The following is a 19,285-nucleotide window of genomic DNA, read 5'->3' as shown; positions in this document are numbered from 1 at the left end:
GTGTCTTATAGACTGTAAAATATGGTATAGCATGCAGTTAGAAGACAAAACTAAATAGTATACATTAGCCCAATATAGCAGAGGTTTACTAGGCACAGTTCTATTGGAACTGGCATGCACTTGCCCACCTCTGTCAGTCATGGGGATGTACAGTTACAGTGAACTCCAAACGACAATGCAACACTGCATTTGGATATGTAATCCAACAACTTTATTGTGCAGTCATTAGTTTTCTTCATTCAAAGGGGAACAATGCCAAAACAATCCACAACGAGTTTGTGAAAGTGTACAGCAACAATGTACCATCGTACGACACAGTGGTCGAAAGGCAGGGGTGGTGGGCTGACAGTGTGGCACAGATGCTTCCAGTGTGGACAAACATGACAATGACAAGGAACTAAGTAGTAGACCATCTCTCTAAATAACAAGAAAGAGGAGCAGACATACTGGTGCTTGAAGACTGGCAAAATTGAGGCAATACTTGAAAAGTGAAAATTGAGCCACAGATCAATTTTCAACATATTACACAATATATTGAAAGCGACAAAGATTTCCGCCTGCCACGTTTCACAACTGCCCGCAACAGTTCTAAAAGCCAGCCAAACTCAGGCAGCAGTGGAATTGTTGCAACTGTGTCTGGGTGACCCAAATGGCTCTCTTAGCCTTCTCGATTCATTTGCTCAAATGCAGCACTTATGCTGCTGTCAAAAAGAATTTACCACACGATTCTCCATTTTGGTGATGGGGACTCCACTGTTTTGGCTTTCTAGCCGAGTGCTATGGTACAGTGGCGGAGCAATTTCAATGTGTGCCAGGAATGCTGACATGTACCTGCAAAAAATCTTTTTGAGTCGTCAGTCTTCTGACTGGTTTCACGTGGCTCACCACAAATTACTCTCCTCTTTCAACCTCTTCATCTCAGAGTACCACTTACAACCTGTGTCCTCAACTATTTGTGGACATATTCAAAATGTCTTCCTGTACAGTTTTTCTCCTCTACAGTCCCTCTAGAACCATGGAAGTTATTCCCTGATGTCTTAACAAATGTCCTATCATCCTTTCCATTCTTCTTGTCAGTACTGCCACATATTCCTTTCCTTACTGATTCTCTACAGAATCTCCTCATTCCTCACCTTATCAGTCCACCTGACTTTGAACATTCTTCAGTAGCACTACATCTCAAAGCTTCTATTCTCTTCTGTTCTGGTTTTCCCACAATCCATGTCTCATTACCATACAAGCCATGTCCCAAACATACATTCTCAGAAATTTTTTCCTCAAATTATGGCCTATGTTTGGTACTAGTAGACTTCGCTTGGCCAGGAATGCCCTCTTTGCCAATGTTAGTATGCTTTTTATGTCTTTCTTGTTCTATTCGTCATGTGATATTTTGCTGCCAAGGTAGCAGAATTCCTTAACTTCTTCTACTCTTATCAGTTTCTCACTGTTCTCGTTTCTGCTGCTTCTGATTATTTTAATCTTTCTTTGATTTACTCTCAATCCATATTCTGTACTTATTAGATTGTTCATTCTATAACCTGTAATTCCCCTTCAGTTTCATTGAGGGTAGTGATATCAGCAGCAAGTCGCATCCTATATATCTTTTCATCTTTAATTTTCATTCCACTCTTGAACCTACCTTTTATTTACATCACTGCTTCTTCAATGTACAGATTGAACAGTACAGGCGAAAGGCAACATCCCTGTCTTACACCCTTTTTAATCTGAGCACTTCATTCTTGTCTTCCACTCTTACTGCTCCCTCTTGGTTCTTGGACATACTATATATTATCCTCCTTTTCCTACAACTTAACCTTATTTTTATCAGAATGTCTAACACTTGCACAATTTGACATTGTTGAACACTTTTCCCAGGTCAACAAATTGTATGTACATGTGTTAACTTTTCTTTAGTAGTCTTTCCATTACAAACCTCAATATCAGAATTCATATTCACCTAACATATTCTCAATTTTCCTTTCCATTCTTCTGTATGTTATTCTTGTCAGAAACATGGATGCACAAGCTATTGCGATGACTGTGCAATAATTCTCACACTAGTCCCCTCTTGCAATCTTGGGAATCGCGTGGACGATGATTATTTTACCTAAAGTCAAATGGTATATAGTCAGTCTCATACATTCTGCAAATGAAAGTTAATAGTCTTTTTATTGCCACATCCCCAATGATTTTAGAGCTTCTGATTGAATGTTATCCACCCCATCTGCCATGTTCAGTCTTATGTCTTTCACAGCTCTTTTAACTTCTGCTTCTAAGACTGGATCCCCTCTCTCTTCTACATCGACTCCTGTTTCTTGTTCTATCATGTCATCAGACAAGTCTTTCCTCTCAAAGAGGCCTTCATTGTACTCTTTCCACCTGTCTGCTCTGTTCTCTACATTTAACAGAGGAAATCCAATTGCACTCTTATCGTTACCACTCTTATTTATAATTTCACTAAAGGTTTTTAGACTTTTCTATAACTAGCATCCTTCCAATGCAATTATAAGGATCACTCCAAATGAGATGCACAGTTTTTGCCAAAAATTCTACTTTCACTCTAACAGGTAAAATAAAAAAAAGGCAATCACTCAGCTAGAGCTGATTTGAAAGTGCCAGATAGGAACATACCACTCTTATTTATAATTTCACTAAAGGTTTTTAGACTTTTCTATAACTAGCATCTTTCCAATGCAATTATAAGGATCACTCCAAATGAGATGCACAGTTTTTGCCAAAAATTCTACTTTCACTCTAACAGGTAAAATAAAAAAAAGGCAATCACTCAGCTAGAGCTGATTTGAAAGTGCCAGATAGGAACATGCAACAGAAAACAGTTGTTACTGCTACTGCTGCTGCTGCTGCTGCTGTTGTTGTTGTTGTTGTTGTTGTTGCTGCTGCTGCTGCGGCCCAGAGACTGGTTTGATGGAGCTCTCCATGCTACTCTATCCTGTGCAAGCCTCTTCATCTTCAAGTAACTACTGCAACCTACATTCTTCTGAATCTGCTTAGTGTATTCATCTCTTGGCCTCTCACTACAATTTTTACCATTCATCTTTCCCTCCAATACTAAATTGGTGATCCTTTGATGCCTCAGAATGTGTCCTACAAACCAATCCCTTCTTCTAGTCAAGTTGTGCCACAAATTCCTCTTCTCCCTAATTCTATACAGTACCTCCTCATTTGTTATGTGAGCTAGCCATCTAATCTTCAACATTCTGTGGCAGCACATTTTGAAAGCTTCTATTATCTTCTTGTCTAAACTAGTTATCGTCCATGTTTCACTTCTGTACATGGCTACACTCCATACAAATACTTTCAGAAAAGACTTCCTGACACACACATCTATACATGATGTTAATAAATTCTTCTTCTGAAACACTTTCCTTGCCATTGCCGGTCTACATTTTATATCCTCCCTACTTTGACAGTCACCAGTTATTTTGCTTCCCAAATAGCAAAACTCATTTACTACTTCAAGTGTTTCATTTCCCAGTCTAACTCCTTCAGCATCACCTGATGTAACTTGACTACATTCCATTATCCTCATTTTGCTTTTGTTGTTGTTCATCTTATATCTTTCTTTCAAGACACTGTCCATTCCATTCAGCTGCTCTTCCAGGTCCTTTGCTGTCTCTGACAGAATTGCAATGTTGTCAGCAAACTTCATTTTTTTAATTTCTTCTCCATGAAATTTAATTCTTGCTCCAAACATTTCTTTTGTTTACTGTTTGCTTAATATACAGACTGAATAACATCAGGGAGAGGCTACAACCCTGTCTCACTCCCTTCTCAACCATCACTTCCCTTTCATGCCGCTCGACACTCATGACTGCCATCTAGTTTCTGTACAAATTGGAAATAGCCTTTCGCTCCCTGTATTTGACCCCTGCTGCCTTCAGAATTTGAAACAGAGTATTCCAGCCAACATTGTCAAAAGCTCTCTCTTAAGTCTACAAATGCTAGAAATGGAGGTTTGCCTTTCCTTAATCTATCTTCTAAGATAAGTCATAGGGTCAGTATTGCCTAGCGTGTTCCAACATTTCTACAGAATCTAAACTGATCTTCCCCGAGGTCAGCTTCTATCAGTTTTTCGATTTGTCTGTAAAGAATTCACGTTAGTATTTTGAAACCGTGACTCATAAAACTGATAGTTTGGTCATTTTCACACCCATCAGCATCTGTTTTCTTGGGGATTGGAATTATTATATTCTTCTAGAAGTCTGAGGGTATTTTGCCTGTCTCAAACATCTTGCTCATCAGATGGAAGAGTTTTGTCAGGGCTGGGTCTCTCAGGGCTATCGGTAGCTCTAATGGAATGCTGTCTACTCCCAGGGCCTTGTTTTGACTTAGTCTTTCAGTGCTCTGTCAAATTCACGCAGTATCATATCTTCCATTTCATCTTCATCTACATACTCTTCCATTTCCTTAAGATTGCCCTCAGTACATTGCTCTTGTATAGACCTCTGTATACTCCTTCCAACTTTCTGCTTTCCCTTCTTTGCTTAGGACCAGTTTTCCATCTGAGCTGGGGTTGGATTGATTTGACAGAAGAGACCGAACAGCGAGGTCATCAGTCTCATCGGATTAGGGAAGGATTGAGACGGAAGTCGGTAGTGCCCTTTCAAAAGGAACCATCCCGGCATTTGCCTGAAGCAATTCAGGGAAATCACAGAAAACCTAAATCAGGATGACCAGATGCAGGATTGAACAGTCGTCCTCCCGAATTCGTGTGCTAACCACTGCACCACCTCGCTTGGTCCCATCTGAACTCTTGGTATTAATACAGATGGTTCTCTTTTCTCCAAATGTCTCTCTAATTTTCCTGTAGACAGTATCTATCTTAACCCTAGTGATAAATGCTTTTACATCCTTACATTTGTCCTCCAGCTACCACTGCTTAGCCATTTTGCACTTCCAGTAGATCTCATTTTTGAGGTTTTTGTATTCCTTCCCACCTGTTTCATTTACCACATTTTTCTATTTTCTCCTTTCATCAATTAAATTCAGTCTCTCTTCTGTTACCCATGGATTTCTACTAGCCCTCATCTCTTTACCTACTTGATCCTCTGCTGCCTTCACTATTTCATCTCTCAAAGCTGCCCATTGTTCTCCTACTGTATCTCTTTCCCCTGTTCTTGCCAATAATTCCCTAACGCTCTCTCTGAAACACTCTAGACTCTCTGGTTCTTTCATTTTATCCAGATCCCATTTCCTTAAATTCCTACCTTTTTGCAGTTTCTTCAGTTTTAGTCTACAGTTCATAACCGATAAATTGTGGTCAGAGTCCACGTCTGACCTCCACGCTTCTTCCATGTATACAACCTTCTTTCATGATTCTTTAGGGGACCACACCATGGTTCAGGTCGAAAAAAATCTAAGTGTGTTTTCCTACCATGTGTGTTTATGTGCCATGCTCACTTTTCTGTCATCGACTTTTCTGCATATATTTTAGATCTTTATATCCCCTACATTGCACGTTAGGTTTTTTTTTACTCCCGAGTGTGTTGGCTATGCTTGGAATGCAATGGTCGGCATTCTTTTGTTTCTGCTGTTTGTAAACAACACGCTTTCAAACACACAGTTAGTTTTGTTCAACTGTGATTGCGAGTAGTTGTTATACTTACGTTAGAAGTGCTTGTTTACGTGAGTTTGTTGTGTTTATTGAAGATGACAAAATGTAAAGGCATTTTCAAGAAACGACAATTTAGAGGAAACAAGTTTAGAAAGCTTTCTGTACAAGAGGTTATGTCACCTGGCAACAATGTTTCTAATTGTAATTCTTCACCACGTGCATCATCAAAGAAGCTCTCACCATTTCAAGATAGTTACAACGAATTTACTGTAAGTGACAAGGGGTGCAGTAACATTATTATAAACCTGAGAATATTATCAGATGTAAATTTCTAAATTTGTACAATGTAGACAGTGTGGTGAGTCACAGAGTGTGAAAATTTGTGGAGTGCCAGTGGGAGAAAAGACCTAGCAACTGCTTTGGATTTAATTTGCACTAAATGCTCAGCTGTGATTTCATTTATGAGTTCTTTAAAACCAGATGCAAGTGGTCCTTATGAAATCAATACTAGATTAGTTTATGCCTTACGATCCCTTGGCAAGGGCATGGCTACAGGGAGAACATTTTGTTTAGTGATGAACTTTTATCAACCACCAAATAAATTTGAAAAACTGACTGCAATATTAGAGAAGGCTGTATGTGAGGTCAGTGAGGAAAGCATGAAACTGGCTGCTAGGGAAGCAGTGGAAGAAAATGAGGGATTTTTGGATATTGCAGTTGCACTTGATGGAAGTTGGCAGAAAAGAGGACATTCTTCTCTGAATGGAGTAGTGACTGCCACGAGTGTAGACACCAGTAAAGTGTTACATGTGGAGATAATGTCTAAATATTGCAAATGTTGTAAAGTCAATGAACATAAAGAACACAACTGTGTGGCTAATTTTATAGGAGCAAGTGGTGGTATGGAAGTTCATGGAGTACAACAAATATTTCATCACTCCTTAGAAACAAGAGGCATACGGTACACCAAATATTTGGGCAATGATGACAGTAAGGCACACAACAATGTGGTGAACTCTAAGAAATATGGAGGTGCCATTATTAGCATAATAGAATGTGTAGGCCATGTTCAAAAACGTTTGGGAACAAGGGTGAGAAAACTAACTGTTGATATGAGAGGAAAAAAAAATTAAAAGATGGAAAATTGTTGACCGGACAGGGTCAGTTAACTAAAACTGAAGTAGAAAACTTGCAGGCAATTAGGAGAAATAAAGAAAATCTGGAGGCAGTGAAGAGAGATGTTTGAGCCATATTCTTCCACAAGTCCTCTACTGATAAGCCATGTCATGGGTTGCGTCCATCAGGAGAAAATTCGTGGTGCAAATACAATAGGGCTCAGGCAACTGGAGAATCTTAATCTCACCAGCATTCTCTTCCTGCTGCTGTTATTACAGCAATTAAACCTATTTTCGGAGACTTGGCTCATCCTGACCTAAGGAAATATCTGCATGGACAGACACAGAATCCATGAATGTTTCAACAGCATAATTTGGAACCGCCTTCCTAAAACTGTAATTGTACGCATGCATACAATGAAACTAGGAGTTCATGATGCTGTTGTTACATTCAGTTGTGGTAATATTGTAAAGTGTTGGGTACTGAAAAAGCTGGGAATTAATCCTGGTGAAAATATGATCACTGGCCTGCAACACTGCGATAAAATGAGGATAGCCGATGCAGACAGGTCTGCGTCTAATATGGCCAAGAAAGCAAGGCAAACATCCAGGAAGGTGAAAAAGAAGCTGGAAGACATGCTAGAGGCCTTCATATGCAGCAGGACAGTGTTAATTAACTGTAAGTAACAAATTTCAAAAGTCAATTTTCTACAAACTAAAATTTTCAGTACATATGCCCCATTATATCAGAAACTATCATAGATAAATGAATGAAATTTTCAGAGACTCTGAATAACATAAAAAGCCACCTCTGGTACAACATTCATTAATATTCCCTCAATAGGAAGTTCACAAAAAAAATATTTTCTGCAGAAAAAACTTAATATTTTTTGTTAATAAATTTAAAAAAGTATTTCTTAAAAACTATAACATGGATAAAGTAGGTTTTAGTACAGTTGACTCTATTAGCATCATGTAACACACATAAAATATTAAGATCCTGCATCAAATAGTTTTTTTTTTTTCCAGAAATGGGTCAAATACTTGCCTAAATTAACATGGGTGTGGTCCCCTTAAACCAAGTGTTAGCTAGGATTAAGTTATGCTCTGTGCAAAATTCTATCAGGCTGCTTTCTCTTTCATTCCTTACCCCCCAGTTCATATTTACATACTACTTTTCCTTCTCTTCCTTTTCCTACAATTGAATTACAGTCCCCATGACTATTAAATTTTCGTCTCCCTTAACTTAAAACAGTATTCACACTAAATTTAGAGCTCACTCTCTTTCTGTAATGAAAGAAAAACACCCAAGCACACACAAACCTCGGCAGTGGTGAGACTGTCTCGTGGAAACAGGCATGTGCATGTTTGGGTGTCTGTGTGGTTGTGGCTATCTGTGAATGTGTGTACCTTTATTAGAGAAACAGCAAGAGCTCAAAAGTTAGTACGAATACTGTTTCCTGTTGCATGTTCCTGTGTGTCATACATCAATCAGCTCTAGGTGTGTACTTGCCTTTCTTTTATTTTATGTATTAGTCCAACATCTGCTCTAAATTTTCGACACCCACAGAGGTCCACCTGCGTTCAAACTTAATTCGACCTGTTTCCATAATTCACACTGCCGTAGTACTCTGTCAAGATGGTGTCACACTTTGTGTTCACCTGAAGTGACATGCTGTTACAGAGTTTCTGTGTTGTGGCAATGGGATGGTGAACCATTCACACGAGATTAAAGGAAGTGTGTATGACGGTGCTGATTGAAAGTTAGTTGCAAGATAAGCAGATCATCTGGTGAATGACACCACACCAACATTCTGGACCTAACATGCAGCTGTAGAACGAGCATTGCATAGACTCCTGAAACATGCTGTGTATTCACAATCCTAGTTTGGCTGACTAATACATAACAGTGAATGAACTGTAAATCCTAGTGAAAATAGGAACAGTGAGTGTGTAACGAACATATAGACAGATGAAGCTGACAGAGCTTTACTCCTGATGAGTTCTGAGACTGTCATCAGATGCCCACGAAATAACATGGAAAACAAGCAAGCCAACTTTCGGTATAGTACGATAATTCTGGAGCTGACTTTATTGCAACGGCTGCTATAGGAGATGAAACTTGGTTGTGTCACTTTGAACTGGATATGAAAATGCCATCGCTGGAACGGCATCATGCAAATTCGCTGAAGAAGAAGGAATTCAAAACTGCATCTTCAGGAGGAAAAGTGGTTGACTAATGGTTTTTTTTTTTTTTTTTTTATTCAGAAGGACTGCTGCTTGTGGACAGTGGACATCACACCTCATGAAACCACTATTGACTGTCACGTGTACATGGTAACCCTTAAAAATCTTCATGTGTTGTGTAATACAACATTGGCAAAAGCACAATGTTTCGCTGTTGCATGACAGTGCATCACATATAGTGATAAAACCACCACAAAAATCACAAAACTTGGGTGGCAACACAAACATCCACCCCATAGCCTCAATCTGACACTGTGTGATTACCACCTCTCTGGCGAACTGAAGGAATCCCTTGGCAAAACAAGATTTGAAGACAATGACTCTTCTTAAGGCTGCTAAATAGTGGCTCAAACATGCTGCTCCTGACTTCTACCTTGTGAGTACACATGTCTCAGTTACATAGTGGTATAAGACAGCTGAACCCAATGGACATAACATAAAAATTGGCATTCTGTCTCAAGAATATATATCACTGTACTATAACAATGTGTATATGAAGACAAGAAAAAAGAATTTTCGGATTTCCCAGTTAAAAATACACTGTTTCCAGGGTGAAAATACACAATATCCCAGATGAAAATACTTTCTTTGTGGCAACATACTTTCCCTTGGAGCTGCAATTTAAATCATTTGAATGGCAAAGGTTATATACAGTGGCGTAGAAATTTTTGGCACTTTGCAAAACGAAGCCCAGTAACATACAATGCATGTTGGAAAGCTTTTTGATGTGTGGCAGCATGTCAATATGAATTCCACCAAATACAGCACAGTATCTTCCAAAAAACGGAAATCTTGATTGCAATGCACTTTTGTCAGCCAGTTGAAGATCATGTCACAACATCTCACCAGCTAATGACAGCAGATATTCAGAGAATGGAACATGTGACGTAGTCAGCCAATAGTACTGTGACTTAAGTAACATGAATACACAAATACAAAAAGTTCACTGTCTAAATTAACATACATGCAATATAGCTACAAGAAAAGCTAGGCTTTCACACGTAATACTGGTCTTTTATAGTGCGTGTGTTACCTTTTCAGATGTATCAAACACAAATGTGCCAGTAAAATATTAAATAATGGTATTAAAAAAATGTTCAGTTTTGACTTAGAGTCAAATTCTCTGTGATTTAAGAAATTCATCGCACATTCTCACACATAACACAATTTATCTTTGGCGAAATAAAATTTACTTCTGAAGTAACGTTTCTCAAACCACTATTTATAATATTTTCTTGCAACTTGTTAGAAATGTCAACATCACCATTACTGAAAGTAGTTCGTTGATACACAGCATTGCACAGTCTTCACCCTAAAGCTTTTGACACATTTTGCTGTCTGCAGTCACTTGCATGTGCACAGTTTTTTGTAAATGGCACACTTTCTTTGCAACTACAATTTTATTTAGCTGTTATTCTCTCATTTAGGTTTTATCGGTGCAGTATTATTCTGTAGTTGAGGGCTAAAGTAGACTGTCAGTTTTTACCAGTCACAAGTACAAAAATTTAACTGGAAACTGAAACTACGAAAAATTCTTGGAGCTCTAAAAAATTGTCGCGTTTTTCCCAGATTTCCTGGGACATGTACACCCTATATAAAAATATCAAAAAATACAGAAAATAAATTTGATGTTTAACAAAACATTGTGTTTTTCTTTTGGACTGGGCCTCATATCTTGGTGGACTATACTTTTCTATTACGAGCTCCGGTAACTTAATCGATACTCTGCTAGGCTATTTTTGCTACCCAATACCGCGCTTTGTTGCTGCCGATCACTTTACAAATGTTTAAATGTTATTATTTTGTTTGTACCACTTTAGCCTATCTCCATACTCTTGTATACGCACACCAACTGCGAGGTGGCAAGGCAGGGAGGGAGGAGAGTTCCTCATGTCTGTAGTGTTCTCAAAGTGCTGGTGTTAAACTCCCACTCGCTTTACACTATGACAAAACTCCCTTATTCTAAGAAAGTTCACGAGCTGTAGTGGCTATATTGAATGCCTATCTGATCAATTTACTTTCTTATTCCTGGCTTGTGGTTCATGGAATGAAACCATAAAAAAAGACAAAGAATTATTCTTTTACCATACCTCAGAAAAGATGCAACAAACAGCGCACAATTTTGAATTACTCACCTTGTTATCCAAAGCCTTGTGCAGGACCTCAAGGGCAGGAATGAGTGACTTGTTTATTTCAGTTGCGACAGCAATGTGCATTGCTGTAGGGAATGTATCGTTGGAGCTCTGACTCTTGTTTACATGATCATTTGGGTGAACAGGGTTCTTCGACCCAAGAACACCTCCTAATAGCTCTATGGCTCTGTTGCTGATCACCTGCAAGATAGAAAGCAGACCTTCAGAATACTTTGGCGGTATTAGTCTCACTACAAATAAGGCTGATTGTACATCTCTAATCACAATTGCTAGAATTCACAGTAGGTATTGCAGGGGTATGTGTGTGCAGTAGCAAGCTGTGACTGCTGACACCACAACTGACCCAGCACCACTCCTAGTCCACCACTGCCACAATCAACAGTGTTGTCTATGTGTTTTCGGGTGAATACATAATTTTAATGAATCTGATTGCTTCCAGTGATTGTTCATGTGACCATATAATGGACCTCTTGCTACCTAGTTGTGAGTAATATGTTACACTTGTTTATATTGGGGATCAACTGTCAGTCCCTCCAAGCATTGCTCCTCTGCTCGTTTCCTTTGCAGCAATTTTATAGCACTGTAGTTTCCTTACACAGAGTGAACATTAATAACACTGACAAACTATAGGGACAGACTGGAAATGGAGGAAGAAAGGTCCTACGAACACGTCTTTGGAAATGCGTTACTGCCACAGTAGATGACGCTGACGTATGACGGTTCCTCTGACCACGTATCGCATGTTTCTTGTGCGTTGCAGCATGCGCATTTGACGCAGCATATTGTAAGCAGCAGAATAGTACGGCATTCATGTTGGGAACAAGCTGAGATTGTGTTTGTGTATGGCCAAGGAGATGGAAATGGACAAGATGCAGCATGGCTATATCAAAACAAGTACCCTCAAAGACACCAATCACATCACATAACATTTCAAGCCTTTTTTGGGTATCTGTCTAATCACGGGTCCTTTCAAATAGATAAATGTGCATGGAAACGGTGGACTGTGTATACACCAGATCTGGAGGACTAGGTTCTACAGAATATTGAGGCGATCCCTAGTACAAGCTCCACACAACTGGTCCGCCAACGTGGTCTAAGGCAAAGTACGATTTTGTGTATAATGCATGACAACCCCTACTACCCTTATCACCTGCAATACAATGAAGGCCACTTTTGCACACCTATTGTTGCATGGATGTGATGCAGCTCTGTGCTGTGTTCTGGGAGGATTTTTTGTCATTGCAAGCACACCATCCATTCCCAGACTTGTGTTCATAGGACCTGCAGTTTGTCCGTTTTATTAAGGTTCACCCTGTACATACAGGGTGAATAATGTAAAACATGGCAACCCTTTTATTTTATGAACAGTTACACATATCAAAATGCAGTTTTCAGCAAATGTTAGAGCATCAAGGGACACATACTTTTTTGTTTGGCTAATGTTTTTAGCACTGGTGTCAATGGAGACATTGAAGCAAATACATTTTTTTAAATGGTACCGTGTGCTTTTATAACTGCATTCAATAGCTCTTGAGAAGACAGTTACACTGATTAGCATTTGTTAATGTTGACACTGCAACCTTTCATAAGAAAATTTGAGAAATGTCCAAGAATTTGAGAGCAGTGTGGCTGGAATCGGCATTAGTAGTGTAAAGACCACCAAGCAGAGCTCTCATGCTACACTATGTCAGAATGTCAACACATTTGACTGTTTACTTGTTTGCACTGCTTATATCTGTTGCAACATTTGTTGTGTGCAGGCATGTATACCAATGAGGAGAAGCTGGATATACTACCTTTATGTGGTGAATGTAAAAGAAATGTTGTAGAAACAATACAGCAATACGGGGCTATTTATACGGATTCCCAATGTCTGGTGCACCAGATAATTGCATGAATTAAGAGGCTAGTGAAGACAGGTTGCTGGAACGTCTAAAACAGGACAAGAAAGAAGGCTGCAACTGACAGAACACAAAGAAGCTGTTCTGGTTACGACACTTAATGAATCCACACAGTAGTATGACACATATTGCCAAGGATTGTAGAATCAACCAGACAAGTCTCACTTGCATCCTGCATGACAGAATTTCCATCTCTATTATCTGTTATTACATCAGGCACTCTATGATCACGATTTTGAATGTCATACAGAATTTTTTCAATTTGCCCTTCAGCGAGTGAGAGATGACCCTATGTTTTTTTCCAGCGAGTGGTCTTTACTGATGAAACGACATTTACTAACCACACTACTGTAAATTTACATAACATGCACTACGGGCAGCCGAAAATCCATGCTGGCTCTGTCAGGTGCAACATCGATGGCTATGGAACATAAACGTATGGTGCACCATCGTAAGAAATTAAGATTGTGGGACCTTACTTCATCTCAGGCATTCTAAATGGACATTTGTATGCATATTTGCTGGCAAACATTCTACCATATCTTCTAGAAAAGGTACCATTGGATATTTGACAGTGTATATGGCTGCAACACAATGGTCATCCAGCTCACTTGTCCCGTGTTGCAACACAAATACTGAATGAGAACTTTCCTGGGCGTTGGATAGGACTACATTCTGTTGTCAAATAGTCTCTGAGGTCCCCGATTTGCCGCTTCTTGATTTCTTTCTTTGGGGAGCACTAAATGATGCAGTCTATGATGAAGCCCCTACTACACCAGATGATATGCATCTGTAGTTCATCGTTCTTTTGACAGGCAATTGCAAATGTGCCTTTCAACCCATGGTCAACAGTTTGAACACATGGTTAAATAAAGAATAAGATACTTTTAAGACAAAATTTATGTTATGTGATTTGGGTGATTAACAAATCATTGTTAGTAAATTGTTTATTCCATTTACTTGTGTACAAAATTGTACTGTAATGTCAAATAAGTTTATAGCATATATTGCATGTAGCTGGTAACACCGTCATTAGGTGCTTACATTCAGCATGAAACAACGTTTCATTAAGAAGAATATTTATTTTGCTGTGTACAGGTGGTCACAAAAGTATTTTTAATAAAATGTTTAGTTCAATGGATGTATCCCATACCTTGTAGAGAGAGTTGTCTGACAGCATGTATTTTACTCCCATGTATTTTCTGCACACAGCCATGCACAGGAAAAGAGGGGTCAAATCTTCCTTCTTCTAATATTTAGTTGCTTTTTGCTGCTTATGAGACCTCTTTATTTTTCTGTCTCGTCTCACATAAAGCTGGGAGAATACACACATGTGAAATAGTTCTCCTAAGCCCTTTGTGATAAATAGATTATAGCCCCTGTCTTATTTCCGTATACAACATTCGTTGGTGAACTTGCACCTAGGTCTAAGTTGGTTCAAGGAAAAATAAAGCTTTATTCTCGTAGTGCACACCTACCTTACAGTATACAGCTATGCAGCCTGGTCCAAGATGCCTGCTTCGCAGTGTTTGCCCGCAAATGTTATTTCCGGCAACTGTGCTCTCACATTCAACGACATTTCTCGGATTTTTTTTTTTTTTGACAGGTTTCACCTCCAACATTAACAAATGCTATATCACTGTAACTGTCTTCTAAAGAGCAATTAAATGAAGTTTCAAGAAGTATAAAGTTCCATTTAAAAAAGTACTTGTTTCAATATCTCCATTGATACCAGTGTTAAAAACATATGTGCCCCTTTATGCTCTAACATTTGCCGAAAAGTAAGTTCTACTAACCACTGCAAACAACAACCTAATGTCAGGTATTAAGTTTCGTATAATTTCTAAGAACAACAGGATGAAACAAAAATGGACAAATGGTTGTAAATGTGCCAATTGCTAATGCTTGTGTGGGATCAATACATTTTCCCGATTTAGAAATAGAACGTATTTGAAATGTGACCTGTTGAACCCTTCTCTGAAACACAAGCTGTAGTCTGATGCTGCTCCAAATCTATACCTCTCATCCACCAGAACTGATTTAGAGAACAGTAACTAGCCTACAAGTGAGAGAAAAATACTGCCACAAAAATAAACTTACTGCGAAGTAGAAGATATTTTGCAGGCAATTATGTTGCCAAATAATGAAGACACTACTAGTAGAGAAAACTAACTGTAAAAACAATGTTGTAAATACTGCACTGCACAAACTTTATGACAAAGAAATAAAAAAAAAAAATTCAATGGAAGCATATAGATTTAGAGGATTGTCCGAGTGTACTGCTGTGTTACAATAAAACATTTTCAGTTAGTGGTTGAGGGTTCTTTTTCTGACTTTCAAAAGGTGGTTAAGAAAGGATCATGTACTACAACCTCTGTCCAGAAATTTTGGTGAATGTGTGTACATTGCAAATGAATTTTTGGCTTACCTGAAATAGCCATTACTCTCCTTCGAAGTAATCCCCATCAAAGGTAATGCACTTCTAGGAACGGCTGTACGAGTCCCAGAAACTCTTAGTGTAGTCATCTTTAGTGATAGCCTTCAGTTGGGTCATAATATTATGTCAGATGCCCAAAAGGCCTGAAAAACTGTAGCCTTTCAAGACTGTATTCAATTTGTGGAGCAAGAAGAAGTCAGAGAGACAAGTGTGGGGAATAGGGTGGATTAAGTGACTTAACTACCCTGCTGGCCAGGAACTGCTGCACCAGAAAGGCAGCACATGGTTGGGCAATGTTATGTAGCAGGGTCCATCTGTATCTATACTGTGCAACCTACCTTACAGTGTGTGGCAGAGGTCACTTTTCCTGTTCTACACCCGCATCTATACTCTGAAAACCACTGTGAAATGTATGGCAGAGGGTATGCTCCAATGTACCAGTTCTTAGGTTTTCTTCTGTTTCATTTACATAAGAAGCACAGGAAGAACGATCGTTTGCATGCCTCTGTGCTTGCTGTAATTATTTTAATCTTATCCTCACAATCCCTATGTGAGCATTGCATAATGGGTTGTAGTATATTCCTAGTGTCATCAATTAAAGCCAGTTCTTGAAACTTTGCTAGCAGATTTTCTACAGGCAGCTTTATCTTTAAGATTCTTCCAGTTCAGTTCCATTCCTTCAGTGTCTATGACATTCTCCCATGGACCAAACAAACCTGTGACCATCTGTGCTGCCCTTGTCTGTATACTTTCAATGTCCCCTAATAATCCCATATTTGGTATGGGTTCCACACAGCCGAGGAATATTTTAGAACTGGTCACACAAGAGATTTGTAAGCAATCTTCTTGATCGACTGATTGCACTTCCCAGTATTCTAACAATAAACCAAAGACTACCACCTACTTTACCCAAGGCTGAGACTATGTGATCATTCCACTTTATACCCCTACAAAGTGTTACACCCATGTATTTGTATGAGTTGGCCGATTCCCACAGTGACTCATTGATATTATAGTCATAGCATACTAGGTTTTTTTCTTTCTATGAAGCGCACAGTTTTACATTCCGGAACATTTAAAGGAAGTTGCCAATCTCTGCACCACCTTGAAATCTTATCAAGGTCTGACTAAACATTTACACAGCTTCTTTCAGACACTACTTCATTATGCGTAACTGCATCATCTGCAAAAAGACTGAGATTACTATTAATACTGTCTACAAGGTCATTAATACACAACATGAACAGCAAGGGTCCCAACACACTTACCTGGGGCACAACCAACATTACTTCTATATCTGACAATTACACACTATCCGAGATAACATGCTGTGTCCTCTATCCAGTCATCAATTAAACTTCAGACCCCATATAATCATTCTTTTGACAACAGGAGTAGGTGTGGTACTGAGACGAATGCTTTTTGGAAGTGAATAAATACTGCATCTGACTGCCTTGCTACATAGCTTTCAGTATATCACGTGAGAAGAGTGCGAGTCAGGTTTACAAGATCGGCGTTTTTTGGAATTTATGCTGGTTACCATGGAGGACGTCATTCTGTTCAAGATACCTCATTACATTTGAGCTCAAAGGATGTTCTAAGATTCTACAACAAATCAATGGCAAGGATATTTGACGGTAGTTTTGTGGATCACTTCTACTACCCTTCCTGTAGATGGGTGTGGCTTATGCTTTTTTCCAAGAAATGGGCACAGTTTTTTGTTAAAGGGATCTACAATAGACTATAGTTAGAAGAGAGGATAACTCAGCTGCAAATTCATGCACGTACGGTTCATGTGACGAACGACTGTAAGCCTCCGGATGTGTTTGACACTCTAATTTGGTCTTCCTGATGTTTTCGCAAAATATATGTAAGAGGAAGCAATATTCTTCTTGACACTTCTAAGAACATACACTCTCAGAACATCAACAGCAGACTGTACTGTGGGGCAGAATGCCTCTCTTGTAGCATCTGCCACTGGAGTCAGCTGAGCATCTTCGTGACACTTTCGTGCTTACTACATGAACCTGTAATAAAATGTGCTGCTTTTCTTGGTATCTTTTCTATTTCCTCTATCAGTCCTATCTGGTATGGATCACATACTGATAAGTAATACTGCAGTATTGTGTGAACAAGTGTTTTGTAAGCTACTTCCTTTGTTGATGGAATACATTTCATAAGGATTCTTCCAATAAATCTAAGTCTGGCATCTGCCTTACTTGTGATTAATGGTATGTGGTCATTGCACTTCAAAAACATTTTGTACACATACTCCAAGATATTTTGTGGAAGTAACTTCTTCCTGTGATTGTTCAGCAATTGTGTAATCCTGCAATAAAGGGGCTTTCTGTCTATGTATTTGCGGTACATTACATTTGTTTTCACTGAGGGTTAAAAGTCACTCCCTGCACCAAGCATAGAACCTCTGCAGGACTTATTGTATTTTGCTACAAAATATATATAATTCTGTTTGCTAAAAACTCTTCAATTCAATCACACTGTTTGTCTGATATTCTGTACGCTCATTTTGTTCACTGGGTAGCACTGCAGACTGCATCAAATGCCTGTCAAGGAACACGGCATCTACACAAAACCTGTATCTACTGCTTCCTGGGTCTCGCAGACAAAGAGAGCGAGCTGGGTTTCATGTGAGTGTTGTTTCCTGAACCCGTGTTGGTTCCTGTAGAGGTGATCTTCGGTCTCCAGAAATGTCAGAAAACGTAAGCACAAAACATGTTCCAAAATTCCAAACATTAGGAATGCTTCACTTCTATGGAGACCTATGGTACACTGCTGCTAGAAGAGGGGCAAATTCTTTTGCAGACCCTGTGTAGAATCAGACTGGTATCCCAATAGGTCCAGTGGTTTTTTCTCTGTTGAGCAATTTCAGCTGGCTTTCTAACCACTGATTTTGATATCTGTCATTATGTTGTTTATGCAGTGATTTAGAGGAGCAACTACAGTCTGATCATACTGAAACAATTATGTATGAAGACATTTGGTATTCTGGCCTTTACAATGTCATTCTCTGAATTCCATTACCGTCACAGTGTGTCTGGAGATGGCTTCAGTCTATTTACCAATTTCACATAAGACCAGAACTTAACAAGATTTTCCGTTAAGATGGTAGATAGTTTCAATTTCATATTTGTCTATAGCCCTCCTTACACTAAGTCACATAATTTGATGTACCTGGGGTGTACCCACTTGATCTGATGCAGCTGACGTTTCAGTATTTTCACATACTTCCCCTGCTATCATTCACACTGTCACATGACAATTCTGGGACAAACGTTACGTTACTTTTGTATGTTGCACATGGTTCACGTAGTTGCAGGCCAGCCAGTTCGGGAGATGTCTTCTACAGTGTGCTGCCCCCTCTGAAGTGTTTAAACCGCTCAACACACTTCAAGAAGACAGCAACTTCTTCGTTAACTCATGTCAGCATTTCACCAGTTTTTTTTTTTGTTATTTTCCAGATTTTAACAGAACGGCATACTCATCTGCTGAGCCATTTTGGCTTTAGACCGTGCGCACTACACTTTCGCTCTACGATGTGTCGTTTCACATGATAAGCAAGGATTTGACAGTGGCACACACAACTGTGAGCAGTATGTCATCATTTGGTGAACTTTCTGGACACAGGTTATAATTCGTCACATGATGATACTGGACCTTTACATTGTATAGCTTATAATGTGTAATGTTTTTAAATCACTACATTTTTCCAGAATGCGATTTTCACTCTGCAGCGGAGTGTGTGCTGATATGAAACTTCCTGGCAGATTAAAACTGTGTGCCCGACCGAAACTCGAACTTGGGACCTTTGCCTTTCGCGGGCAAGTGCTCTACCAACT

At 39.1% G+C, this 19,285-nt stretch overlaps 1 protein-coding gene across 1 annotated transcript in view; it reads right to left on the bottom strand.

Annotated features, from left to right (window-relative positions):
* Positions 1-19,285, bottom strand: part of LOC126210360 (fumarate hydratase, mitochondrial-like) — a 96,805-nt gene that overhangs the window by 41,201 nt on the left and 36,319 nt on the right. The window contains exon 4 of the mRNA XM_049939575.1: positions 11,073-11,270. Within this exon, the coding sequence (XP_049795532.1) occupies positions 11,073-11,270 (198 nt within the window). The remainder of the gene's footprint in view (positions 1-11,072; positions 11,271-19,285) is intronic.

The sequence above is a fragment of the Schistocerca nitens genome, chromosome 10 (genome assembly GCF_023898315.1).
Source record: "Schistocerca nitens isolate TAMUIC-IGC-003100 chromosome 10, iqSchNite1.1, whole genome shotgun sequence".
Lineage (NCBI taxonomy): Eukaryota > Metazoa > Arthropoda > Insecta > Orthoptera > Acrididae > Schistocerca > Schistocerca nitens.
Note: the sequence above shows the minus strand (reverse complement) of the source record. Positions and strands in the feature narration are given on the sequence as shown.